The 27,272-nt window shown below is 45.5% G+C and overlaps 1 protein-coding gene across 3 annotated transcripts in view; it reads left to right on the top strand.

Annotated features, from left to right (window-relative positions):
* Positions 1 to 26,926, top strand: part of cux1b (cut-like homeobox 1b) — a 57,165-nt gene extending 30,239 nt beyond the window's left edge. Inside the window, exons 7-22 of one of the 3 annotated variants that reach the window (XM_056440520.1) lie at positions 893 to 969; positions 1,484 to 1,550; positions 5,624 to 5,672; positions 7,766 to 7,852; positions 8,336 to 8,524; positions 8,807 to 8,865; positions 9,167 to 9,209; positions 9,350 to 9,446; positions 23,415 to 23,618; positions 24,456 to 24,568; positions 24,661 to 24,777; positions 24,888 to 24,971; positions 25,542 to 25,598; positions 25,681 to 25,761; positions 25,861 to 25,925; positions 26,053 to 26,926. In XM_056440520.1, the coding sequence (XP_056296495.1) occupies positions 893 to 969; positions 1,484 to 1,550; positions 5,624 to 5,672; positions 7,766 to 7,852; positions 8,336 to 8,524; positions 8,807 to 8,865; positions 9,167 to 9,209; positions 9,350 to 9,446; positions 23,415 to 23,618; positions 24,456 to 24,568; positions 24,661 to 24,777; positions 24,888 to 24,971; positions 25,542 to 25,598; positions 25,681 to 25,761; positions 25,861 to 25,925; positions 26,053 to 26,101 (1,438 nt within the window). In that variant the 3' untranslated portion in view covers positions 26,102 to 26,926. Of the gene's footprint in view, positions 1 to 892; positions 970 to 1,483; positions 1,551 to 5,623; positions 5,673 to 7,765; positions 7,853 to 8,335; positions 8,525 to 8,806; positions 8,866 to 9,166; positions 9,210 to 9,349; positions 9,447 to 10,695; positions 11,515 to 12,797; positions 12,900 to 13,021; positions 13,558 to 13,664; positions 13,807 to 14,446; positions 14,738 to 14,878; positions 15,068 to 16,525; positions 16,791 to 17,363; positions 23,101 to 23,414; positions 23,619 to 24,455; positions 24,569 to 24,660; positions 24,778 to 24,887; positions 24,972 to 25,541; positions 25,599 to 25,680; positions 25,762 to 25,860; positions 25,926 to 26,052 lie in introns of those variants that run through there. The other 2 variants (XM_056440519.1, XM_056440518.1) reach the window with 2 other exon arrangements.
* Positions 26,927 to 27,272: the final 346 nt, after the last annotated feature.

Raw genomic sequence — 27,272 nt, 5'->3', positions numbered from 1 at the left:
TACTTACTTTGAGTTGCGTGAATGTATTCTCCGTTTTAAAAGTACAAAGCACTGCCAACAAATGCGACTCAATTTTTTTTCTTTCAAACTCTTTTACATTCATTAAAACACTTTGGAAGAAATCTTCATCAAAGTCTCCGGCCCACTTTAAGCTGATTTATATGACTTGTGTTTATTTAATGTTCATATTTCCCTTCGTGTCAATCATCTTGTTTGCGGTGACGCCGCGTTGAAGCTCACTGCCTCTCCGACGCACAAGCAGAAGATCAATTGTCCAACTGTATTTCCTTTACGTCAGTGTTTTATAAGCCCCTTCCTGTCTGCAGAGAGCTGACTTCCTGTGTCTGAGAGCGGCAGTAAATGGATGGCACCTCTGATGCATTTGATCCCGCAAGGAGTGAGGGAAGGAGGGAGAGAGAAAGATGAAAGGATGAAGTAGAGGGCAGAAAAATAGAGATGACAGGAGAGACAGATTGGCGGCGAAGGGGGGCATCAAAGAGTGCCATAAAGACCGTCTTTGTGCTAGATTATTGATGTTTTTACACGCAGTGGCAATTTCTCAGCAGGGCCCAACTTTTTAAATGCTAAGAATGAATCTATTTTATCCTTGTGGTTTCTGACACCACCTCTCTCTCTCTCTCTCTCTCTCTCTCGCACACTACCCCCCCCCCCCCCTCTTCCTCGGGTGCAGCGTGCCCCAGTGGCCAGACATTCCTGCCTAATAGGGCTGCTTAATGAGGAGTGGGTTGTGTTGGGAGGATTTTAGTGGGGAAAACACTTCAGAAATGGTGGGAAAATAGAGAATAGTTGTAGTGTGAAAAAACAAAGTGTGAGTCCAAGATGGACTGACTCTCTATCTGTGCCTTTCTGCTCCTTCTGTCCGCCTCCTTAGGAAACTCCAGGAGCGCCAGGACTCCATGTCCTCAAGGTTGGAGGAGGCGGAACACCAGGCCCAGTCCCTACAGACAGGTACTAGTTGCCTTAGTGTGTGCAGCCCTGTGTGTGTACAGTTTTAACCAGCCCAGACAAAATGGCGACCACACCACTGACTTTGAGGTTGTGCTAGCTTTAAATCCTCTGAACACTTGGTTTCAAATCTGACGTATTTCTCATTGAATGTTCATCCGTTGCTGGTGCTGGGAAGTTACATCCCCAGAAGTTTAACATGTAATCTGCTTCATCTGCAATAGCTGGGTGTGGTTTTATCAGATTGACGGAGGCCTATGAAAACAACTCCACCACTGCAGCACAGGCAACGTCGTAAATACTGAAATCCCTCACGTGAAATAATCAAAACACTTTTCTTTGTAAGAAGATTGTGCGTAAAAAAAAAATGCCGTCTGAAGCTGTTGAAGAAATGTTTTCAGTGCCTTTTTTTCCCAAAAAGTATTGTTCATACTTGGATGTAAGCTCTTCGTCTGAAAGCTGACTTGTAAGAAGGGAATTCACAATCGACTTGACTTCTTTTCTTGTGTTTTTACAGCACTTGAAGCAACTCAGGCCGAACTCTTCGATTTGAAGACCAAGTATGACGAGGAATCCACAGCAAAGTATGTGTCCTGGTGATCTATGTGTTTGTGGGTGACTTCTCCCCTCCGGCTCCTCCATCGTCTGTTCCTGGCATAATCATCCTGTTTCGTGAATCTCCTTGCCTGGAAACTCCCCCCGTCTCTCAAACAGCTGGTTTGTCTCCCGCAATGCTCAGTGGCCTCCAAATCCCAGCATTACCCACGCACTTTAAATACTGCCGGGGATTGTAACGCATTGTGCAGCCACGGCGAGCACCAAGTAGAGACTTTTTCTGTGTGCTGTAGGCTAAAGCGCTCTCTGATTGGTCAAGGGTAGTGGCGGCGCAGAGAGGCTGATGAGGGTCACTTTGAGATGTCTGACTAAAAGCCACACAGGCTTCTAAAAGGACCTGTAAGATAAGGTGGCTTCAATTACTTGAGCTGTGGGAATCTATCGGTATCGATCTTCTAGCGAGGAAGAGAACAGAAGCTTTTCCATGTCAGCGTTCCTCACTGTAAAGTGGCACTTTATGACATTCACACTCTGTGCTCCCTCTGGGTTAGTACCAGACCCCGAACCAGCATTCAGAAAGTGTTAACGTTTTGGAAGACACACAAAGCCTTTCCCTGGTGTTTTATTGGTAATTTATTGGGAATTGGCATTCTGCAAACAGCTGATTGCAGTTTCCTGGAAACATTCATTATATCTATAAATCCAGAACTGGTTAGAAAATGGTCACTGCGTTGTGCGCCCCCCCGCACAGTATTAACTTTGCTTTTACGGTGTGTCGGTTCCCCCCCCCCCCCCCCCCCACACACACACGCACACAACACACACACCCCATTTGCAATGCCCAGAACTCCCAGTGTCTCTCCATTAACAGAGTTGTTAAATTGATTGGCTGTTAAAAACAGATCGATCCCGCTCCTCTTCCTCACAATACCCCCCCCCCCCTCACTCCCACACTCCTGTAGCTCTAGCATTGTGTGTCAATGAGTGTAAGAGGAAAGACGACAGGAAGATATTGCATGCAGTATTATGACACTAATCAATAGGTTATCTCTCCTCCCCCCCCCATGCCCATACTGCATCGCTCCTTTGAATTCTCTCATTTCTTTTCAGTTCCTTTTTCTGTCCGCATCTGTTCCTTTTATGCCTGAAGAAAACACATTTTGAAAAGACGCGTCTAGTCGGCCCCATTTGCTTACAGGAGCTAATAAACACACACACACACACACACACACACACACACACGCATACAAACACACACATTCACTCACTCACTCGTGAGCCTGAGGCAGTCAGGGTCCTTGACTATGTGGCGTGCTGTGATCTGAAATTTTAATGCAACGCTTTAAAGCACACACAAACCCTCTCTAACCCTGCACCCTCCCAGTCCTTGGAGTCCTTCCCCCGTTTACTGCTTGGCTGAGCAAATCGCCCGAACACAACTTTTAACCCTTTGACTGCAGATATTTTGGCCCTGCAAAACACAAACGCCATACATATGATATACTTTATACACACACACACACACACACATATACATACTCTCTAAACTTTTCACTAAGGAGGACATTGCGTGACGAATCCCCCCATCCTCTGGGTAATCTGCCTTTTTTTTAATACACAACACACGCACACACACACTCCCTGAGAATTTGGTCGATGTTGCGGTGCCCGGAGTGTGTGACCTGCAGATGTAGCGGAGCCCCCCCGTCTGTGTTGCCGCTGTGAGGGTCTGGCTGGCTGTGTTTGACCCGTTTAGTCCCTGTTAAAGATTAATGATATATTGATCTGTGTGTGTGTGTGTGTGTGTGTGTGTGTGTGTGTGTGGTCTTGATACCATTTTGGGAAAACCATTTAATTGCTGATAATTAGGAAAGAAAAGCCTCTTGACTGTTGCCTGTGTCCATCTCAAGCACAAACAAACACAAAATGGCACACAATATACACACGTACACACACACACTCGCAGCTAGCTTCTTTTTAAGCCGCCTTGAAATCCCCACGGTAACGTGCTGTGAAAACGCAATGTGGAGAAAGCCAAGGAAAGAAAAGGAATGGAGTGATGAAAGCTAGAGGGCAAAAAGCAAGTCGGGGGCTGGAGGCTACAGCGAGGAAGAGGGGATAAGAGTGTGATAGAGGAGGGAAATGAAAATCTAAATCAGGAGAATATCCTGCTGGCACCCGAGGACAGAGGCCAAGGAAGAGAGGGTGAAAGATGAGAGAGGGGGGTGGGGGAAAAGATGAAAGAAAAAGTGGAGGGCAATGGGAAGGGTTGAGGGGATAGAGAGCGGCAGAGAAAAGGAGCGGTTGAGTCAGGAGCAAGAGAGAAGATGATAAGAGATGAAAAGGCCTGAGATGGAGGAAGTACAGTCGGGGCTTAGAGGCTCGTTTCAGAAGTCCTACAGTCCTCACTGATGTCACTTGTGTGTGTGTGTGTGTGTGTGTGTGTTGTTCTAGTGCATGTACTCTAGAGCTCCTCCCTGTGGCTGCTGTATGGAGCTTTGTCCGTATGATTCGGTGGCCTAAAATTAGGATTTGCCATAACGAAGGACCCTCCCGTTACTGTTCAGTGTCTGATGATTTAATTCCGCGGGTTCTGCCCAGCGACTGACTGACTGCATCAGGATAGGCAGGAAATCCCTTCCCTGTGATCTGCTTTGGCCCTCAGCCTCTAGCTTTGCCTTTTTATAATTCCCAAATACAGCCAAATCCAAAGGTTATTTAAGAAGACTTTGTGCATCTGTACTTTTGATTAAATGATCACATTTGGAGCAGCAGTGTATTTGGGTTGCATTACGGCCCATAAATGCTCTCCATTACAAGCTGTTCTGGCTTGGTGGCTCCCTGACCTTACATGTGTGTGTGTGCCGGAGTGCGTGTGAGTGCGCGCGTGGGTCCTGCACACTATATAGCTTAAGACAGGATAAAAGCTATTGAGGTGGTGTACTATTATGTTGCTTAAATGCATACTAGATCCTTTTAACAGTCGGGGAAAGAATAAAAGCGGAGAGTGAAAAGCTCTCCCGCCCACATCTGATTCTTTTTTTGCTGCATCGCCTGTAGCACAATGTTGACCTAATATCAACTGTGTCTGTTTTGTTAAACACATTCAAATCAGGAGTCCTCCAGCCTATGGGACACAACAGTGTTTCTCATGCTGTGACACACATACAAAAGCTGTGTGGGTTATTGGGTTTACTATCAAAAGATCACAGTGAAATCAAAAGGTCTTAATGGACTCGGCAGAGCACATACGTGCTCACGTCTTTGCACTCGATGCCGGCCATGTGCGCTTAACGGCAAGTAATGTCTTAAATAAACATGCACTGTGTCTTTGAACTGCTTTGAAAACCGATCAACAAGTTTATCAAAAACGAGGGTATTCAGGGTTGTCATATTTAAACAGTTACATAGGTTACCTGGTTTACAACCGATCATTTCCCACAAAGTCTTCCCGTAATGATCACATTGTTTTTCAGCGTTTTGTCCTCAAAGTTTCCTCCGCATCTCGGACAGTGACGAGTATTCACATCGCTCACGAAAGGGTGTTATACCGATATTGCCTCCGAATTTGAAAAGATGTGGTATTATGGGGATGTATTCCTGCTGCCTGACCTCGAGCTATGGAGAGGTGAACCGTGGCCTCCATCCAGACCATTAGTCACAATCACAGAGCTTCATAGCAGATTAGTCTGCTGTATTAGGACTTAGAGCTCTATTAATGTAATCCCTCTGTTTTAGTGTGGCCTGAGTTTAGGGGCTTACATGTGCACACACGGACACGCACACATACGCACACGCTGAAATGCATGTATGCATGCACACATACAAGCTGTTTGGGTTCTGGAGTTCACAATCAATGGATTAAGGTGAAATTTAGCTGGTAGCTTAATGGACACAGAAGCGACATTTTCTAAATGTGTTTTCTCTGAACAATGGCACACACACACACAGGATGTGTGCAGAGTGCACTTTTTTTCTCCCTGGGATTCGTCTTTCCCTTTATCCATCCCTTTTCTAAATTGTTTTTATCCCTGTGCTGTATTTCTGTGAGTCTCTTCTAAGCGCCGTCACATCCTCTAGTAACGCTAACTCTCTTTCTCAGGGCCGACGAGATTGAGATGGTGATGACCGACCTGGAAAGAGCCAATCAGGTAACCCACTCACCATTACAACTGAACTTATCGAACACGCCGTTGTCCAAATGATCCATCACACCAGAGTCTTATGATTAAAATGCAGAGAAAGCAACAGTTCTTAAACTAAAATTGTTAAAAAAAAGGCCTCTAGTAGAAGGACAAATGTGCAATTCTTAAGCAAGTCCATTTTATTTAAAGGCTCCAGTCTATATGCTGTACTTTTCTTCGTGGCAACAAATATCATGAAAAAAGAGAGAAACCAACAATTAATGTATTTATAAGTGTAGTCTGAGTCGACAACGCCTGATTGCTCCATTGTCAGCCGAAATTAGTTCAAAAGAAATGACTGGGTCACAAAGTTGCTCTGGGTCACATGTTGCATCATTATGTTGAATATGGGCTCTGTTGTACATTTGTGTTGCTTCCATGTCCACCAGCCTGCTGCCGTAGATATTCACCAGAGCACCGATTGTGTAATCGTCCGCGTCTGGAAAGTGCTTAATAAAATCATTATTTTCTCCTGTTCAAGTAACATTTGTTCAAAACTGCAGTGTTTTAGGAGATCTTTATCCTTTTTTTTCTAAGGGTGAAACTATATATCCATGACCCATGAACAATCGGGCCTGTTGCTTGAGGCGGGGAAAGTTAGAAAGTATTGAGGGAAAACCGAAACCAGCATTGTGTAACAGTTAGCTTTGTTTTTGGGGGGGGATTTGTTAAGAATTCCAAAAACATAGAACATCACTGGCCTTATCCTGTAAAATGTGTAACCCTGAAATGTGGCTTTCATTAACACTTAAAGACTTTGTTATCACTGTGAGGGCAGCTGTGTGTTCTACATGTTTATTACACACCTACTAAAGCCATCCAGCTGAAATAAGCCCCCGAGCGCATCCTCTGCCTTGTGTTGTAAATATTCTTTGATATCTGTTAATGTCATTGTTGTTAACTTTCATTATTAGCCCAACAGTATGATTTGTGGCTGAAGGGGTAGCATAGGCATGTAATGTTAATATTGGCCTAAAGGTTAGCGCTCCCACTATAATGCCACACACACACACACACACACACACACACACTATTCACACTTCTGATTTGAGGTTTACAGAGGATGACAGCATGGCCTCCAGCTCAGTCACAGGCTTTTTATATGCTTTTATATGGAGAAAATGGAAAACAGGATTTTTCTCTTGCAATTAGAAACACTGTGGAGTCGGCTCCCTGTAACTCCCTAATGATGGCAAGTTGGCCGGCGTTGCAGATGATTCCCAACAGGAGAGTGGCAGTTTGGCCATAAATACGTGGCAGCCGGTATCATCTCAATTCTCAGGACTTTTTATTTTCAATTTAGGAAGAATCCACCCTCTGCTATCATCCCACACTCACTTTGCATTCTCTCTGCCGTCCTCAACTCGAGTGTGTGTATATATATATATATATATATAGATGCAAATGCATTTAGAAATAATTATTGGTGCTGTCCAACAACAACAACAACATCCTCCAAAGACCACTTACAGGTTTCGTATGGTCATGGAAAAACCTGGAAAAGTCATGGAATTTTAAAATGGTTATTTCCAGGTTCTCTCGCCATCTCAAATGTTTCGCGCTGCAAGTGAACGCACCGAAACTGAAAAGACTTAAATGTTTATTCTTTTAATCAAACTATTGTCTCTCGTTCATTTGTGTCATTTAAGGTTGCTTTTAAATCCTCATTGTTAGTTTAAATACTACATTTTCTCACTTTTTCATGTATGCACTGAGATTTCACAACATGTCGGGTCATGGAAATGTGGTTAAAAGTCCTGGAAAAGTCCATTAGTCAAAATGTGTATGAACCCTGATCTTAGTTGCTGCCACATGACAAACTGTACGCTGAGTGAGGGGCATGACGGCACAACAGGAAGAACTCTCCTGGCCTTACTATTCTCTTGTCGGCCTGCTCTCTCCATCCATATGTCATATGTTTCATCTGTTCTGTGAGGCTAACGCTACGTTGACACCGATTCAGGGAACATGTGCGCCAAGTAAACTCGTAGATTAATCCGAAAAAGAATAATGAATCTCCACTTGATTTTTTTTTTCAACCTTTCCTCTTCTCCTTCCAGCGGGCAGAAACCGCTCAGAGGGAGACGGAGTCGCTCAGGGAGCAGCAGTCCTCGAGTAACCAGCCCCAGCAGCACGGCGGCGACACGGTAACACAACTCGCTGACGCAGCGGTATTGATAGGCTAAAGATCAGCTCTGCCTATTTATGGATGTTGGCATTGATCTTAAAGGTCAGCTATTGCAGTCACTAACGGTGCTTCGATTGGTCCGAAGGAAAAGTTGCCCAGGTGGCAATAAATGATTGATGTATTGATTCATTGATTTATTTGACCCCTTCAACAGCCCGCAGAGGTGAGGCTTAGTGAGAGACTGACTGCCACACCAAAGTATCCGCTACCTTCATCCCTGAGTGTTAGGTCGTTGTGATTGGTTGATTGTTTACCTCTGTTTATTGATCTAAAGGAGGAGGCCTTTCACAACGATAATCAGTACATTGATCAGCTTTGTCTGATTTCTTTAGCGATTAATCGAAAGTATTTGAAAGCAGTACTTTGTATGGGTGGTTATATGAGTACTTGTACAGGACCCATTTTGCTCATTCGATTAAACTGCCGTCTTATTCGGCCTCAGGAGCAGCAGACGGAGGTGGCATTGCACTCCAGTCTGGAGGCGGAGCTCAGGGCCAAGGAGAGGGAGACCGCCCAGCTGGTGGAGGACGTCCAGAGACTGCAGGCCAGCCTGACCAAACTCAGAGAGACTACCAGCTCCCAGATCACACAGCTGGAGCAGCAGCTCAGCAGCAAGACTGCCATCCTCAAGGTACCAACAGAACTCCGTCTGCAGATTTCTGTTTTGAATTAGATAAAGATATTTTAAACAATTGTCGTATTCTAATTGAATATGAAAAAAAAATTCCCCTTGGGGATTAATAAAGTATATATCTATCTATCTAATCCCACCTTTAACTTCATTCACACATTTACTCTCTCTGTTCCATTATCTAGAGTTAAGTCACTGAAATAAGTACACACCATGTAAAGATTCAAGGATTGTTTTTGTTATTTAATTTAATTGTATCTCATTTCATATATCTATCTCCAGGAACTGGAGGAGAAAATGCAGAAACAAGCTGACTATGAGGAGGTGAAGAAGGAGTTGAGGTGAGGAGCGTGTGTGTGTGTGTGTGTGTGCAGCACAGATCTATTTATTGCATGCGTTTGATGTCCTTAACAATGTTAAACAAGATGCCCCATGTCATTTAAGATGTGTAACTCAATTGAACGCCCTTATGAAGATGAGGCTTGTAGGTCTGTAGCTTTAGATATTGTGTTTCTTGCTCTCTGCCCCTCTATATTTTCTTGATCTTTTAAAGATACAGAAATAGAAAAATTAGCATTCTACATAGCAGATGTGTGTGTGTGTTTGTCAGGGTTTCATATATATTTCTCTCTCTCCCCTCAGCATCCTCAAGTCTATGGAGTTTGGAACATCGGACTCTGTGCAGGTAAAAGTGGTTACAATTAGTCTTAGCATTATGTTGCAGTAAAGTTTTTGATAAAACCATATGGTACATTTGAAGGGAGTGGCTGGAGTTATATTTTTTAAAGTCTCATTTGAATGTGTTCCACCTGTCCCCTCCATCAGGACTCATCCAAACCTCTGGAGGTGCTGTTGCTGGAGAGGAACCGCAGTCTTCAATCGGAGACTGCCGCTTTGCGCATCGCCAACACGGAGCTGAGCGGTAAGTCTGCCCAGATGTCGGGTTGTAAGGGCTCGGTTCATCAACACTGGCCAGCTGCTGACCGGTGAAAGAATCCCAACACAGGTGGAGTCCAGCGGAGCTTAGATGAGGGTTCAGCTCCAGGTAAGGCTATGAAGAGTTAGACATAGCTTACATCAGGTTAGCACATACGTATGTATGCCTCCAGATATTTTTTCTCTGAGAATACGCAACCATTTATTTATGTTTTTATTGGGTTCGCACAATATGCAAAAGAAATGCAAAACGCTATCATGGTACATGCACGGTGTTTCTTTAGTCCCACACATGAGGGAGAAGAATAAAATGCATATCTTTGAATACAGCAGGAGGTCAACCTGAATAGTATCAAAGATGCAGCGCACGCAAAAACGAGGGCATCATACACTCTCCTCTACATCGAGACTCTTGCCCTCTGCAACAGTGTTTATGGGTTTGAAATGTCATGGCTTTGGGCTTGAATAGTTGAATAGCTTTGAATTGATTAACATTCACAGTAAGGGGAGCTTCCTGTCTTACTCAATCATGTTACGGTCTCGATGGTTTTGCATTAGAATAATATTTCTCCTCGCGCTTCCATCATGATGAATTCTAGTAGTTGCAAGACTGAGAAAATATAGTTCATATCTGTTTGTTTTGGTGAATGTATGAATGTAATCAGTCTATCTATTTAGGAAATTAGAGTCAGAGATGGGACAGAGCTGCACCGTCTCTGTTCTTTGGTGACATGCATCTGTTTTATGTTTAAAAACTGTTCTTCAAATTCAGTGTTATTGCTCCGATTTTTTTTTTGTGGATGTATTTTTTATGAACTAAAGACTGTTACTGCATCTGCGATGGAATAATTCCGTGTTTAGGAACACGCTGCAGTAGCATGGAAGAGGACTCGCATGGTGTATTGGCTATCTAAGGATCATTTGACCCTGTCCAGTTACTTCCACTGTGCCTGGGAGACGGCGCCCTGGGCCCAGATAACCTGCCCGAGTGGCACAGTGTCCATTGGTTTTTTTGTCCTTTTTTCCTTCCAGGCTGTGGCTTACAAGAAAGGTTGACATCACAAATGCATGGGCACTTTGTCTGGAGGGGGGTTGGCAAAAAAGGAAACAGAGTTCACTAATTTGGAAAATAATTGCTAAAGATAACTTTCAACTTTTGTTATTTTTTTCTCTTTTTGGAACCCCTTTTTTGTTGACTCCCCCATAATGCATGGTGTGTTTGACCTTTCTTGTAGGGTCAGCCAGGCGGAAACGGACAGAACTGTCCACACCGAAGGAGGAGACCATGCCCAGCGACTCCTCTTCCTCGCCCCCTCCTCCCCCTCCCTCTCTTCCTTCCTCCTCCCAGCTCCCCATGTCTCGCACTCATACGAACCCCCTCGTCATTGCCACCACCACCACCAGCACCAGCACCAGCACCAGCGGCGAAACGCACCCTTTCAGTCCTACGGGCATTGGACAGGACTTCTACTCGCCTGTGTTCCCTCTGGTGGGTGGTAAGATGGCTTTGAACTCCCTGATCCAGCGGCAGCTGCTTCAAACCTTCTACTCCAAAGCCTTGCAGGAGTCATCTGGAATCCCCAGTGGGGCTCTGCTGTTCACCCCCTTCACTCCAACCCTCAGCTCCATCCCTACCTCCACTCCTGGCTCTGGGTCAGCTGCCATCCCTCTGGCAGCCAGCAGCCCCCAGCCTCCTCAAGCCAGCCCAGACATGGCTCCTTATAATGGGAGCAGCACCGCTGGCAGTGCCCCAACCCCATCGCCCATCCACTCCGACGCGACCACGGGAAGTATTTTGGACGGGGAAGACATGGACACGGCAGAGATTGCGCGGCAGGTGAAAGAGCAGCTGATAAAGCACAACATTGGCCAGCGTGTGTTTGGCCACTACGTGCTGGGACTGTCCCAGGGTTCGGTCAGTGAGATCCTGGCCAGACCAAAGCCGTGGAGCAAGCTAACGATTCGGGGGAAGGAGCCTTTCCACAAGATGAGGCAGTTCCTCGCCGATGAGCAGAACATCCTCGCACTGCGCAGCATCCAGGGACGGCAAAGAGGCGAGTGACGCTGTGTATCTGTAATGTGTGTGTGTGTGTGTGTGTGTGCGTGAGTGTGTGTGTCTTGCATGTGTACAGCCCTGCACAGAGCCATTGATTATCTTGTCAATATGGACAAGGTTTCTATTTTTCTTTCTCTTTCTTAACTCCCATCCCTGTGGGTTTTGAGCGACTTCCTAGTCACACACGGATCCCAAGAGCCTCTCCTCGCTATTGTGATCAATACAGAAACCTTTCACACATCAATAGTATTGAGCGTTGGGGACTAGAAAGACGGTAGGGGTACTGTTAACTACGGGTAGATTCGATTTGCCTGGGCCTGCTTTTGTTAACGCATCAGGACATTTTTGATTGAAGGTGGTCACAGTGGTACACCTAAATATAACCCCTCTAGTCCCAGGCAAAGTCTGTGTTTAAAAACAAGAAGAAGGCTCCGGTTAGTATCCCCCCCATTAAATACTTCCTGTTAAATCATTTATCCTAGCCTACTAGTAGTGGTTTAATTTTCCTGTTGGAGGTTTAATTTCTATTGGGGCCACAGATGGCGAAGATCACTGCATTTATGGTTCTATAATGTGCACCGGATGGAAGTATCCACACATTTCATGTATTTGCAGAGCATGATAGGGCCCCACATAGTCTAGCTGTAAAAGACAGAAACACACAAGTGCTGTAACATAGTGTGTGGTATATTGTATTTTTAACAGAGGGCTCAGGCCAGCCCCAGCTTAGCCGAGTGTTTCGGGATGTTCCGAAGCGAAGAGCCCGCTCCAATACAGCGTCACACACAGGTCTGTCCCCTTCACACAGAGATGTCAGCACGTTCTGTCTGTGTGGCATGTTTGTGTGTTGGGATGATCTGGTGTGTGTGTGTGTGTGTGTGAGTTACTGTTTATTAACTTGCGGGCAGAGAGATATACATGTGCCTTTCAAGGTAACCGCACAATTCCAGTGACTTGCGTCAAAGGAGAAGCCAGCATGGGTATTTAGGGATTTTATTGGTCGTGTTATTCTGTGGGGAGCATTTCCTGTACGAACCCTGTCGCACGTGTGAGCTCCAAAGAAACCGGAGAAAAGACGACAATCCCTCCAGTGTCGTTTTTCTTGTAGCTCAGTGGTGGGAGTGTTGTTCTTTGTGCCGTGCCAAGGGTTTAATAATGTTGTGTCCTTTCATACGCATCTTTTTTTTTTTTTATCTTCCCTTGCTCTGTAGTTGGTTATCTCTGCCTCTTAATCTGACGAGAATCTTCCTCTCCTCCCATTCCCTCTTCCTCTCCTTCCAGGTAGCATTACTGCCCGCGTCCGCACCCCAGAGGCTGGTTCAGATGAGGCTATCAAATCCATTCTGGAGCAGGCCAAAAGAGAGCTGCAGGTGCAGAAAGCTGGTGAGTCGTGGTGTTCTTCTCGTCTCCAGAGGACTCTGAGGATTTGAGATGATACATTGTGGCTGTGAGTGTTTGTCGGTGTGTCTCATGGCGACCATTTTTTTCCCCCCCTCCGTCAACAGACTTGTCCCACGCTCAACCCTTATATGCAGGACTGAAAGGAGGGGGCGGAGGCGGAGGGGGATCAGATGAGGCGATCCGCTCCATTTTAGAGCAAGCGCGCAGAGAGATGGAGGCCCAACAGACTGCACTGGAGCCCATCCTCAAGGCCTCATCTTCGTCTTCCTCCTTTGCAGCACTATCTCATAGGGACTTCCTGAACTCCTCGCTCACTGCTCCCCTTCCCCTTTACAACCCTCTGGCACTCTCCCTCAAGAAGCCTCCCAGCTCCCTCTTGTCCTCCCCCTCATCCCCGTCTCCGATCCTGGACTTCAGCTCCAGTGTGAAGAGAGAGGGCAGGGCTTCTTTGGGGATTGACATGTCCGTTGACGGAGTCCACAGGCTGGGTCGGAGCTCTGAGGGGTCAGCCCGCTGTGGAAGCTCTGGAGGAGTGGGTTATTGGAGGGAGCAGTGGTGGAGCAACATGCATACAGACCCTCGCAGGGCCATATCCAGCCAGACTGGAGAGGACAACTACAACCAGGAGGACTCCAAAGAGGTGAGGCGCGGCCGAAAGAAAGAACTTGCGTCCAACCGTTTTTTATCCCTCTGCTTTTACTCTGTGATGGTTGCACGTCTGAGCCGCTCTCCGTCTTTCTATTCCAGGGAATATTGAGTGACAGTCTGTCTCGACACAAACCGTGGAGCAAGTTGAACCAGAGGAACAGAGAGCCATACCTCCGCATGCAGCCGTGGCTCAATGGAGACCAGGGGCAAAACGCACACATCCAGCAAGCTCATAACCAAGGTAAACACATCACACACACACACACACACACACACTAGAACATATAGTATATGGATTCACACAACCGGGCTCATTGGGCTAGAGCATTACTCTGAAAGCCTGATTAGAGCTAGTGGCTAGTTGTTGCTGTCAGTCTGTCACTCACACAATCCGCCCCTCCCCCTCCCTCCCGTCTCTTCCCACCATCCCCCCATCCTCAGTGCTGTGGCAGTGTCAGCCAGCAAGCTGCTGGTTTGTCATGTCATAGACAAGTTAGTGTTGCAACGCCAGATGGCAGCTCTGTGTGTGTGTGTGTGTGTGTGCGGCATGTGCGTGTCTCTCTTTCTCTCTGGGGGTGTAAACAGCAGCTAATGTACACTGACAGCTCCTCATGACTGCTCTCTTCCAGCCTGCTGAGCTGCACAGCAGTACGACACAGACAGAGACAGGGAGATGAAGGAATAGGATGAGGAAGCCAAAAAAGCTTCAGACTGAAAACTTAAGCACCGTTGCTGTTTGTTTAACAGGAATTACATGAGTTGATGTGGCATGACTGGAGTCCCTCCCAAACGCAGCAGGGAGAGAGGATGGAGCTGTGTTTTCTTCCATGGTAACATGGCTAACCTGTGTGAAATGTCTCACCCTGTCTGTGCTCCTCAAGCAGAGGGTACTCCCAAGACGTCAGCGAGCTGCAGCCCCGCTCCAGAGTCACCCCTCAGTTCAGCCGAGGAGTCCGTCAATGGCCTCGCAGGGGATCCACTGGCTCCACAGTCCTCCAGTCTCAAACTGGCGTCTGAGGATCCGTCAGGTGGGGAGTCTCAGCCCGGCACCCCGCTGCCTGTTCCTGGTCATTCGGGTCTCAGCATCCAGGAAATGGTCTCAATGTCTTCTGAGCTTGACACTTATGCCATCACCAAGAAGGTTAAGGAGGTGCTCACTGATAATAACCTTGGTAAGAAACAAAGGAGGGTGCTGCCTGTGAGGTTTAGTGGGTCTTTCCCCTCCCCCTTGCCTCCTCAATGATGGCTGACTCAGCCCTTGAATCGGCTCTCTGGAATGATCATTTTGTTTCCCCTCTCTTTCGCCTATCCAGGCCAGCGTCTGTTTGGGGAGACGATCCTGGGTCTGACTCAGGGTTCCGTCTCAGACCTGCTGGCCAGGCCCAAACCCTGGCACAAGCTCAGTCTGAAGGGCAGAGAGCCCTTCGTCCGCATGCAGCTCTGGCTCCAGGACCCACACAGCGTGGAGAAGCTCATGGACATGAAACGTCTGGAGAAGAAAGGTGTGTAGTGAAAAGCCCGATGGCGAGAAATAAATGCACTCTTCATATAGAGCAGGATGCCTTCCCAAAAAACAGACAAAAGACCCCGACGTCCAGAAATACATCCACAAAAAAGACACACGCAGCAGCCTTTTACATTACGCATGCACATCTGCACACACAAAATCCTTTGTGCAGGACAGCAGAGCATGTTGTGCAGATCACAGTCATATTGGTGTGATGTCGGTACCAATCAGGACTGCAGACATCACATGCTGTATTAGATGTGACAGCTAGGGGACTGCCGGGGGGCCTGCTTACTCACAGTCATCAGCACTCCTCTTCATCATCGTCGTCATCATAATAATTACCAGTGTCTATAAGTTCGTATTTTTATCATTGGTTGGCCCATAGTTCACTTTATCTGTCGTTCGTTTTTCTCGGCCTTCTGTTTGCATAATGCGTATAAGAGCAAAGCCAAGAGGCCCCGCCCCCCTCGCTGCCTCACTGTGACCCCCGACTGCCCACTTGAAGATCTCTCTGTCGAGATGGGATTGGCATTTTCGAACCGTTCGGTTGCCCCGAGAATGCAGGAGGAGTTTACCCTCATGACATCGCAGACCTCGCACAAGGGCAAAGAACAAAAGCGACCGCACACCACTGTGTTTGGGGCTTGAACGCATTGGGGTTACTCTCATTTCAACTCTGTTTGATTATTGACCCCAAAGTAATGCATCGAAATAGCAACGGTGAAAAAGTCCTGGCCGACGGCAGAGCCCAGAGGAAAGACACGGGCCGAGTCTAGAGTAGACATATTTGACCTCGCACACAACTTTCAGAGTGGTCTAACCTTGCTCTAAGGGTTTTTTGCCTGCACCACTAATATATCTGGCAGTGTGTATTGGGGTTGAGGAAAATGTCAACCTCATGCAAAGCTGCCATGAGCTGTTCATTTTCAGCTGCTGGTGCCCAGTGAATGGGGCTCATTTGCTTTAAAATGGAAGAGATGTTTTCATTCTTTGTCTTTTGGAAAGACAATAGCACCACCTAGTGGCTGTTGACAAGGAGTGTTTTTTAGAACAGTATCTGAGTCACAAAGACACAACACATTTCCTGGTGACGTGCACGAGATAGAATATCCACGGCTGTGACCGACTCAAATTGGCACTTATATATTTATATTGACTAATAGAGTAGTAGGATAATTAACTAATAACTTACTGATTTAATTTCCAGTTCAATCAGCTGATTTATAATAAATGTACTTCACATGAAAATGAGTTGTCAGATGTCATGCTCATTTACAAAGATACCAGCCTCTGGTAACTACAGCACAATAACAAAAAATATACTTAAGTTAGTGATTCTAAATGAGATGTATGTTAATATTCTCCATATTTATTCATCACTTGTGTATTTTCAATGTATTTTCTGAGGTAGAAATTTCTTTTTTTTTCCCATTTGTGTGTCTCTGTTCAGCTTACATGAAGAGGCGGCTGAGCTCCTTGAGTGACCACCATTCTGTGGACGTGGGTTTAGTGGGGACCGATTACATCCAGGGCTCCCAGAGCCCGGGACAGCAGCACCTGAAGAAGGCCAGAGTGGTGCTGGGCCCAGAGGAGAAGGAGGCCCTGAAAAGGGCTTACCAGGAGAAACCCTACCCCTCCCCCAAAACCATTGAGGAGCTGGCCTCCCAGCTCAACCTGAAGACCAGTACTGTCATTAACTGGTTCCATAATTACAGGTCAGCATTTGGATACTGACCCATTGCTTTGAAGTGTTTGTATCACGAGCTGTTCTACAAAGGGCATTTTACATAATTTAAGAAAATATAATTCCAATTCCATATAAAACTATTTCTTTTACTTAATCTATAGGTTTGTGCTTCGTATTTCTCTCTGTGTAGAAGTGAAAGATAATTTCATGGAAAATAGTCATAAAAGTTTTGGAAAAGTCATGGAAATTTGTTAAAATCACATCTCATTTAAGCCGAGTTTGAAATAATTAATATATTTTTTAAAGAAAGACGCTCAAAACATAAGCCAGCGATAGCTCTCAATACGCACACTTTTCTACAGTGTTCATGTTTATACCGAGATTTCAGTTTGGTCATGGTAATTTGGTTTAAAGTCATGGAAATCCATTGGTCAAAATGTGTAAGAACCCTGTGTTAAATACATATGCATTGTTTTTAGTTCCCTGTTCTCATAAGTCAGTGCACTCATTCAATGTTTTGAAATCAGTCAAATGTAAGATGTGTTGCATCTGACACATTTTGTAATTTCAGGATTTCACTGAACCCATGTTTCTCCACTAGGTCACGTATCCGGCGAGAGCTCTTCATCGAGGAGATCCAGGCAGCTGCAGGGTTACGGCCTGGCAGCGAGGGGGGCTCCCCTTCCCTCCGCGGGTCCAAATCAGGAGAGGGGGACAGCTGTGACGGGACAGAATCTGAGGGCACGGTGGAGACACGCCAGGGACTGGGCATCGGCCTGGAGGATCACAGAGGAGCATGCAAAGACGACATGGAGGTCGAGTCTGAGGCAGGGGGCTCTAATAACTCCCCTGACCAGTTTGACTGCACCACCTCAGGCTTTGTCGGGCCAGGCTCCAGCTGTGGACAAGGTGGACTGGGGCTCTTCAGCCTCACAGAGGCATCCTCCAGTGGCTCTGCCTCGAGTACGAACGTCACAGCCTCTGGCGCCGCCAGAAACCCCAGGGACAACAATCTGCGCAAGAAGAAAGCAGCCAATCTCAATAACATCATCCACAGGCTGGAGAAGGCTGCCAGCAAAGAGGACCCCTCAGAGTGGGAGTTCTAGTTCCCCCTGACCACCCTTCATCCCTCTTGTCTCATAACCTCACGACCTCTAACCTTGGACCGCTCCTGCTCTGTTCCAGTTGGAGAGTGGACACAGCCAAAGTCAAGCTCAGCAGCCATTTTTATTACATAGAAGCTTTCCGAAAAGAGGAAAGAAACAAAGAGTGGTTGGCAAAACCCCTAAAAAGAAGATTTACTGAAATCCTAGAAGAACAAAATAAGAGAACTTGCGTCTCTCTGTTTTTTTAAAACCGAGTTTTGTTTTTGTACTGAGAAAAGCACTTAGCCGTCCTGCTGGCCTCCGGCCCTGCTGTACCTCCCCCGATCACCAGCCACTGGTGCACCAGACTGGTTAGTCCTGAGCTGGGGTCTGACCCACAGCTGGGGCTGAAACCTGGACTCAGTGACACAGGCAAGGCCTGACACAGCAGCTGTCACAGTGAAAGACACTGATAGGTTATAGATAGAGACAGGAACTCTTACAAGAACTCTCACTTTCTTAAAGGAGATTTTTTCCGCTCTTCTTCTCACCTCCCAAGTGTCCACAAACCTCCCCTCACTCAGTGAGACGCCTCATTTTTCACACTGTAGAGTGACTGTTACAAACCCTTTGCCTTTTTCACTCACTGCGTGTGTGTGTGTGTGTTAGTGGTTGTGTCAGTGTGCACCTGTTTGTGTGTGTATACAAACCTAAAAATGATGCGTATATGTGTGTGTGTGTTCTCTTCTCCATGGCAGCATGTTTCTTTTAATCTCACTCCTACACTCTTCAGAGGGTAGTGGAAGGCCTGCCGGCTGAGCTGCCATGGTTACTGATGTAAGAGAGATGAACTTTGACCTGTTGTGTCCCATATCCTATCCTGCTGACAGCCATGTGATGGCCAGAAGGATTTCTAATTCCTCACAAACACACGCACTCATCTGAAGAGGAAGGATGGAAGGAACCCCTTTTGCCTCCTTAAAACTCGTCTTTTAAGGATGAAGGATGATCTCTTCGTTTTGATATTGCAATTTGGTTGCCAATAAGAGATTGCACAGTCTATTGACTCTAAAGAGTACAAAATAGGGAATTTTAGGATGCATTTTTGATTAGTACAAAATAACAACAGAAAAAAAGAGAATTACAATGTAACTGTTTTTAAAAAAAAGAAGAAGAATCGAAATGGAATAATGTTGCGTTGTTGAAATACGATACAGTGAATTCATGTAGTCCTGTAGCTGTCTGACATGAGGATGCGATGCGTGTCTCTTGTTGTTTTAGTTTGTGCACGTCACAGCTTTTACCCAGCACTGGACCTGCTGGGGGGGTTGTCTGCACCACTGACACATGTTCTCTATTCACAAACTCACATTTTTAAAGGCCAAATCAGGAAGAGTGTGTGTCTTTTGTGTGTGTGTGTGTGTGTGTGTGTGTCTTGTGTGCGTTTGTATTTGCCTGCATGAAAGTCAGGGTCGAGGTCAATTCACTCAGAATAAAATGTACAAAGTAGATTATCAATAATGAAATTCTTGACTGAAAAGAAAGAAGGGTTTCAGCAAATGAATTAGCAATTTAAGAGTACGAGATTATATCTGTACTTCCTGTTGCTTGCTGTCGAAGTGAATCCTCCCCAACCCTCGTATGAGTCGTCACCGCTCACCTCCAGTCTATCCTGCATCCAGGGATATTTTGCATTGAATTCTACTGTATACACTACAAATTATAAGGCATATCAACTCCTCCCTGTCCCACACAAGCCCTCAGTGCCTGTCAGCCTACTGCCTCCCCTTTGTGTGTGTGTGTGTGTGTTTGTGTTTGCATGGGTGCATGTACACACATGCCTGTCAATACATGCGTGTGCACTAGTGCGTGCGATTGAGGAGTGTCCAGTGTTTCCAATGAGTGGGGTCATATTTCGTATCTACTTGCACACACTACTAGTGCACAACTGACACCCTTCTTTTAAGCTGTTTGATGCGTTACCATTACATTAATCTTCTCACAAAGTAGTGTAATACTATGATTTACTGTAGCTTGGTTTTATTGCTATTTTGCATTTATAGTTTTGTTTTTATTCTTCTTATTTATAGGTGCTGTATTTTTCATTTAATGTCTTATCATTTGAGTTGTCTATTTTTTAAGGGATTATACTGTTCCTGAGGGCAAGTAACATTTTTATTAGACGTATAGACTGCCGGCAGTATTGGTTAATATTTACAAAGATGTACTAGTTCTCATTTGTTTGTATATTCATGAATCCTAAAGTTTAGTGTCATTTCAATAGCTTTGAGAAAAAAAATCTGTGTTTGCTGCAGTTCATGCTCCCGTAAGCGTTCCACTTTTACCACGACAGTTACGCTCTTAAATCGCTAGCTAGAGAATCAAAAAACTTATCAAGATCAGCAAACGTACGATAGCATATCACTTTTCCTGTTTTCTGTCCTCCAATGTTTTTTCGGCTGTTTCTTGGGCCAGCCCAACACTACCGCCCACTCTGTCGTCACGCTAACGTCATTTACACTTCGTCAAACAGGTCAAATGAAATCACCTAAACTTGAAAACACAAGTTAAACTGGAAAGAGGTCATATCTGCCAAATTGAGATTAGAGAAGTGTACCCGCTAGCAGGAGGTGCTACGTCAGATTGAACAGATCGCCAGCCTACGATTATGCAGAATATATATTGCGGTCTGTAACAAAGCACTTATTAGGATACTTTTTGAAGACTTACGTGGGACGGAGTCTGTAAACACTACAACGGAGTACGATCCCGGGATCCGGGGAAACGTCCGCCTTTAAAAAAAAAAAAAGTGGTTGTGAAGCGAGCACGGACTCTCCTCTGCAGCCGAACACTAACGTACAAACACGAGCTCGCTGTACCCGTGTTCCTCCACACGATGAACTGTATTCTTTTACAGTCGCCCCATATTTCAAACCACAGGTACCGCGTGACTGAAAGGGGCGTCGGCCTGTGCAGTTGTAGATATTAAGAGCAACCGCTTGTTTTGGTTTCTCCTCAGTCCATCCTCAGTCTCTTCCCCTTTGTACTTCCAGATGCAGTCGCAGCCTGTCCAACAGTTACTGATAACATCGTTGCACTGCGTTTTAGGTGCGTCATTTCAAATAGTTTTTGTTCCGGTGTATCTGATAATCGTAAAAGAAAATCCTGAAGCATCGGGGTTCCCTTTCGACGACTGATGTGAAACATCCGTCTTCTGCAGATGACCGATGGCGTCCGGCTTTCTGTCGGACTGCTCGGAGCGGACCGCCACAGTGTGTTCACCGGTGGTGAATAGCGACTGTAAAGAATAGAAGCACTTCACCCATTTAATAGCCAGACGCATCAACTCGCCATAACCACGTGAGGTCATCAGATTTATGCCTTTAACTGCCAAGCAGGGCATCAAACTAGCGATGTCATTCGACGTAGACTATTCCACCAGATTTGTTCATGACGTGTCCCACATGGGCCCCAAATTGACCTCTCGTACACTTCACATTGGTACTTTTTAAAGTCAAGGTTTCTCAGCTCTGTGGCGAGGGTTGTATATAATTCCTGGAGTGCAGTGAAAGAGTAGAAGGAGAACATGAGCGTGTGTATTCTAACGACCTGCAGACAGCTTTCGGTCCGGGTCCGATTTCACACCGTTGTTTTTCCCACAATGCATTTCTTACGTTGTACATAACCTCGACGAGCAGCGAAAAGGCCAGCGCATTGAATGAAGGAGGAAGCGTGCAGAAACAGCGTACACTGTAATAACACTGAATTTATTCATAGGGCATTTTGTATTTTTCTGTTTGTGTCAGGTTCGCTGCGACATTAATAATGGCACTGCAGGTATTGATAATGACGTGTGCCAATTCTGATGGTTATTTGGAAAAAACGAGACGTGTAAATACAGTCGATCAAGTAGCTATGGAGTCACTATTGTCACGGTATGCTTTTGTTTTGAAGGCAGGAGGAGAGAAGGGACGATTCAGGACTTTTCCATGATCCACAGATATTTTTCTACAAATTTAAATCAGATGATTCTATACACTGTTGAATGACATTGTAAAGGTGTAACAGATGCTGTATATCATATCATGTTTTCTGAAGTCGTAAAGCTTTACTGTATGATCTGTTGAAGTAGTGGTTATTCATTTGACATGTTAGTTGTAATGGAAGCCTGAACAGCAGCACTGGTCACCATATTCAGGAGAAAAAGAAAGAAAGAAAAACCTCAGATGTTTTTTGTAATACTTTTAGAATATATCTTATGAAGTGGGTTTTGTAAGGAATCACTTTCCGAATCAGTGGTGCTGTATGAGCAGCGCACACACACACACACCATGCAGAACACAACACACTCATCCTTTAAACCCCGCCCACTGTACTCGCCGAGTGCTTTGAGTTTGTTTGTCTTCACGCTCCCCTCTCACATTGGCTCCAGCGAATCTTTAAGTCTTAAACCATTTCCTCTCTTTATTTCTTCAGTATTTAATGCGTAAACGCGACACTTTTTAACACTCCGAGATCAACTCTGGAGCGATTTTTAAAAAAACATTTCAGCGAATGCTCGCGCAAGATTTTAGAAGAGGAAGCAAAAAGCCAAATAGTGAAGTAGTTCTCCACCTCTGTTGGAAGGTTGCTGACAGTTTTTCTGAATGTCGCCGCTTCAGTTCTCCCACAGCGTAAACCTCCGTTTAGTCTGACAACCAAATGACCCGGGGAGACCGTCACGCCGCTCCCCACGGGAAGCTTTAAGATGCTTGTTGAGGCTTTAGCCAGTTCCGAGTTGTTTTTAGAGGATATTTTTTCCAACCTTGTCATCAACAATGTGGAAGTAATCATTTTCATAACTTCTCCCACTGCCTATTTTGTGTGTGTGTGTGAGTGTGTGTGCGCGCGTACATGTGTGTTGTAGTACAAAAGGCTGCATGACTGTAAAGGGATGGTTAAAATGTTTTTTTGAGAGTCGTTTCCCGAGCACTTCTGTCACTCCTGAAATGCTTTATTCTCCTTTTTGGGGTCTCCCTCCCTTTTGTTTTTCCTCATGTATCATTGTTTCTTTATCTTTCTATTTACTAAACGTATCATGTTGTTTGTTCTCAGCACTGTAAAACAGTCCCTTCTACAACATTGAAAAGCAATATCACTGTATGAAACGTTCACAATGTATTTGTTATGATTGACATTTGATTCATCATCATTATTATTCACATGCACCCTAGGTGTGATAATTGAAGTAAATCTCTTTTATACAAATACTAAGAGTGTGCTGTGGTAGTTTTTTGTTTTGCTATTCTTTCGTATGCCCGAAAAAACCGTGATACAAATGTTCCTTGTTTGAACACATGGATGGTGAAATAAGTATTCTCAGAGAAAGAGATCTGTTAGCGAGCGAGGGAAGGTGTGTAGCGTGAGCCGTAAAGGGTTTCAGTCATGTGTGGGATGTTGGACTGCTTCTGACATTTACGGCCTCCACAGGTGAGTTATAACGGGAACTATAAATACAACCTCAAAACGAATGAGAAGCCCGAATACTAACTAATATACCAATGATCTGCCCTCTCTGCCCTCGACAGGCCGCTATGCCGAGCTGCAGGTGGAGTTTTCGGCCGCGGTGCGGACCGGCGCGGAGCAGAAGGAGCTCATCCTGAAGCTGGAGCACGACCTGAGCACCGTCCACGACATGGCGTGTCTGCCGCGCCCCGACGCTGACGGGTCGGAGGTCGGCAACATGGAGAACATCCCGGGGCCGATCAAAGAGGCCTCTGCCATGTTTACTGGTATGTCTTCTTTAAAAGTTCATTTAAAGGACTGAATGCACATTGTGTTTTCTTTGGATCCTCCCTTTGACCTAAGAAAAAGTGCAACATTACCCCACCCCCCAAAAAATATCTTGATGTGACATTGCACGTTTTAAGTGGTGCAATTAAGAGCACACTGAATCCCCGGTGATGTTCTCAGGAGGCGACGGTACTTCCCCCAAACAGCCGTTGGACTGCATTTCCTAGGAAGTTTATTCAAGCCCTCGGGATGAGCAGCTTTCTTTCTCTCGCTTGAACATTTTCAGTGACATCTAGTGATGAATTGTGTGCTCAACCCCCCCCCCCCCCAACCTTGAAGCTTAAAAAGGAACCCTGAAAAGGAGGATATGAATTTGGGTGTCTTTAAAATATGAATTCCCTCCCCTCGTTGTTAACTAAGACGGACTCTTTTGAATGAAGCGAGCTTTCGAGGCTTGTGAAAGTTGCTCATTGAAAAGTCTTCGAGGCGAGAGCCTGCGATGTGTGTCCGTCGTGCCCTGAAGTCTGACTTGCAGACAGCACAACTTCTCCGACTGAAGTGAGGTGAACCTGCTGAGCTGAGGCGCTGCAGGACGCTTGTTTGAAAACTCGCCTCGAAGAACGATTTTAAGAGCTTCTTTTTTTGAGGTGTTTACTAGAATTTGACGGGCGAATAAAAGAGATATTAGCATCCAATTGAACCACAAACCATAGTTAAAATAACCCATAAAAAAAAGAAAAATCTTGGTCATAAAGCTTCATTATATATGCACGTGACAGAGGAAGTGGATTATGGTATTTCAGTGTATTCTACAAAAACATCTGTGTAACCTCCAGGTTCAGGCATGGGCCCCCATCCTGAGCTTCCTCAGGGCCAGATGGACTCTCTGCTCTCCATCATCTCCAGCCAGAGGGAGAGGTTTCGCTCCCGCAATCAGGAGCTGGAAGCTGTGAGTCAGACACACACACACACACGCACACACACACGCACACACACACACACACACAGATAACTAAGTGATCAAGTGTTTGTCCCCTGCAGGAGAATCGCTCCGTGCAGCAGACCATGCAGGCTCTGCAGAGTGAACTGGACAGCCTGCGAGCAGACAACATCAAACTCTACGAGAAAATCAAATTCCTGCAGAGCTACCCTGGCAGAGTGAGAGTAGAGTGTGTGTGTGTGGGTGTGTATGTGTGCGTGTGTGTGCGTGTTTTTTCTATCTTGTTCATTGTAAATGTGTGGCTCTGCGTGTCTTCTCCGCGCTGCAGGCCGGCGCGAGTGACGACACGGTGACGCGCTACTCCTCCCAGTACGAGGAGAGACTGGATCCGTTCGCCTCCTTCAGCAAGAAGGTACCAGACACACCTGCAGTTGAAACACGAGTGAAACTCTTTCTCTCGCCCGCTCTGAAACCACCTGCCATCTCTTGGTCCCTTATTTACTGTCAGAGTTTGTTCCTCTGATATTTGACCACTGACTAAACGTCAATAGAGCTTCTGTTGGGGGCGTTCCTCCACCATTAGTCACGGGTTACGTTCTGATTCGTAGATGTTGTGGCGACGTCGAGTACCGGGACGACCAGAAATAGGTTCTAGTCTCACTATTTCCATTTATATTGTTTTGACACAATTGGTGATTATGGGATGGAAGCAACACGCCCATCTGTCTGTGGGCTTTGTTGACGGTCATTAATCCTGGGGAATGTCGGAGCTGAATTTGAGGTTAATGAGGCAGTTTGAAACACAAATGACGTCATATTCTATGGAGGGAGATTACACCTCCTTCCTCAAAGTATCTCCCTGAAGCCAATGTCCCAAACACCACGGACTGTAAAGACATCATTTTAATATAACTTGTTTGAGACGTTTGATCTACATGGATTCACACTTCTTCATTGTTGAGGCCCGACTCTGTGTTTGCAGGAGCGTCAGCGCCGATACCTGAGCTTAAGCCCCTGGGATAAAGCAACTCTGAGCCTCGTAAGCACACACACACACACACACACACACACACATGTGATATGTCGTTGCATGTCCTATATCTCGACACTGTGTGTCTCAGGGTCGTGTGATCCTCTCCAACAAGATGGCCAGGACTGTTGCGTTCTTCTACACCTTGTTCCTGCATTGCCTGGTCTTCCTGGTGGGTCTCGGTTCAACCCCCGATGCAGTCTGGTGCTACATGAATGGCTCCTTCTCGTTGGCTTCAGGGATTTTTTTGTATCTGTCCTCTTTTTTTCAGGTGCTGTACAAGACCGCCTGGAGCGAGAGCATCGGGAGGGATTGCTCTGCTTTCTGCGCCAAAAAGTGAGTTTTGCGTGAACTTTTCTAAAGTCACCTCGCGTAAGAATGGCCATTTTGATCACATGTGCAAGTAGCCTACCTAATGACATTTTTTTTATTTTTATTATCTTTATTTCTGTCTCACCTGCAGGTACTCTGACCACATCCACCGTTTCCATGAGAACGACCAAAACCTTTAATCTGGTTGAGGCATGTCCTGCAGCGAGGCTCCCCTGATCAGCTCCTCGTGCAGGCAGCGCTTTGCCTGTTCCTGCAGTAGCGCCGTCCTCCACTAGGGGGCGACGTCGGGCTGCAAACTGTCAATCAAGACGGGGTCTTATTTTCATTCCCTGATTTCTGATCTTTAACAAGTTGCTATTCAATAATTCCAGCACAATTATAATTTTACGGTTGCTTCTTATATTTAGTAAACATAATACTGAGAGCCAGTTCTTCATCATTATATTATTAATCTATTAATCTGTGCCAGTGTTGAGCAACCATGTAAGGAAGTTAAGATGATGTTTATCTTCTTGTACCAAAGGGGCCGCGATACCCGGGGTGCGTAATGTGTTTTTTTGGGGGGTTAAATTGGAATTTTAAATAATTTGAGAATTAAATCAGTAAAGACAAAGTTGATTTATGACTAAAGGTAATATGGTTAAAGATATAAATGTTTTATTTGAGAGTACTGGGTGAGGAGGTCTATAAAGGGCGAGGTGGTCTTTGTAAGAGTGCATGGGGTGGAACAATAGATACAGGAGTTGAGTTGCAAATCTCAAAGGAATGACAATAAACTTGAGTTTGACTAATATGATTGATTAAGTATAGATTTTAATGACATTCCCTCGTTAATGTTATTTGTCTTCCAGAGATTAAGAAAGGAGGGTTTGCAGCAGTAATAAATTAATGGTTATCATCCTGATATTCTTCTCCAAGACGGAGTAGTGTGCATGTTTATCTTTATTAATTCATTCTTTTCTCACTGGCATTGCAGTTATATTCCAAATAAAGCTGACGCAGTATTTGTTCTCGCATCATTTTATTTTAAGATGTTGTCTTTACGTGTGCAATAGTGAAGATAGAACTATGTGGAACGGCTCGTGTGAGTCATCACACAGAATATATTAATGAGAATAGTTTTACATTTTGCAGCAGACTGTATTGATAACATCTCAAGAATTCCTCCTGAACCGGGGGGGGGGGGCAACGCTCTACCAGAGGGGCAGTAAGACCTTCTCACCTGATGATGAGGAGGAGGAGGAGGAGGAGAGATACTCTGTCATTCCCAACCCTTCGGCCTCGCCCTGTAGGCAGCAGGCTGGGTGATGACAGGGAAGGAGCGGACAATAAATGAACTATTTATTTATT

Source organism: Pseudoliparis swirei, chromosome 20, assembly GCF_029220125.1.
Source record: "Pseudoliparis swirei isolate HS2019 ecotype Mariana Trench chromosome 20, NWPU_hadal_v1, whole genome shotgun sequence".
Classification (NCBI taxonomy): domain Eukaryota; kingdom Metazoa; phylum Chordata; class Actinopteri; order Perciformes; family Liparidae; genus Pseudoliparis; species Pseudoliparis swirei.
This window is presented reverse-complemented; position numbering and strand designations above follow the sequence as displayed.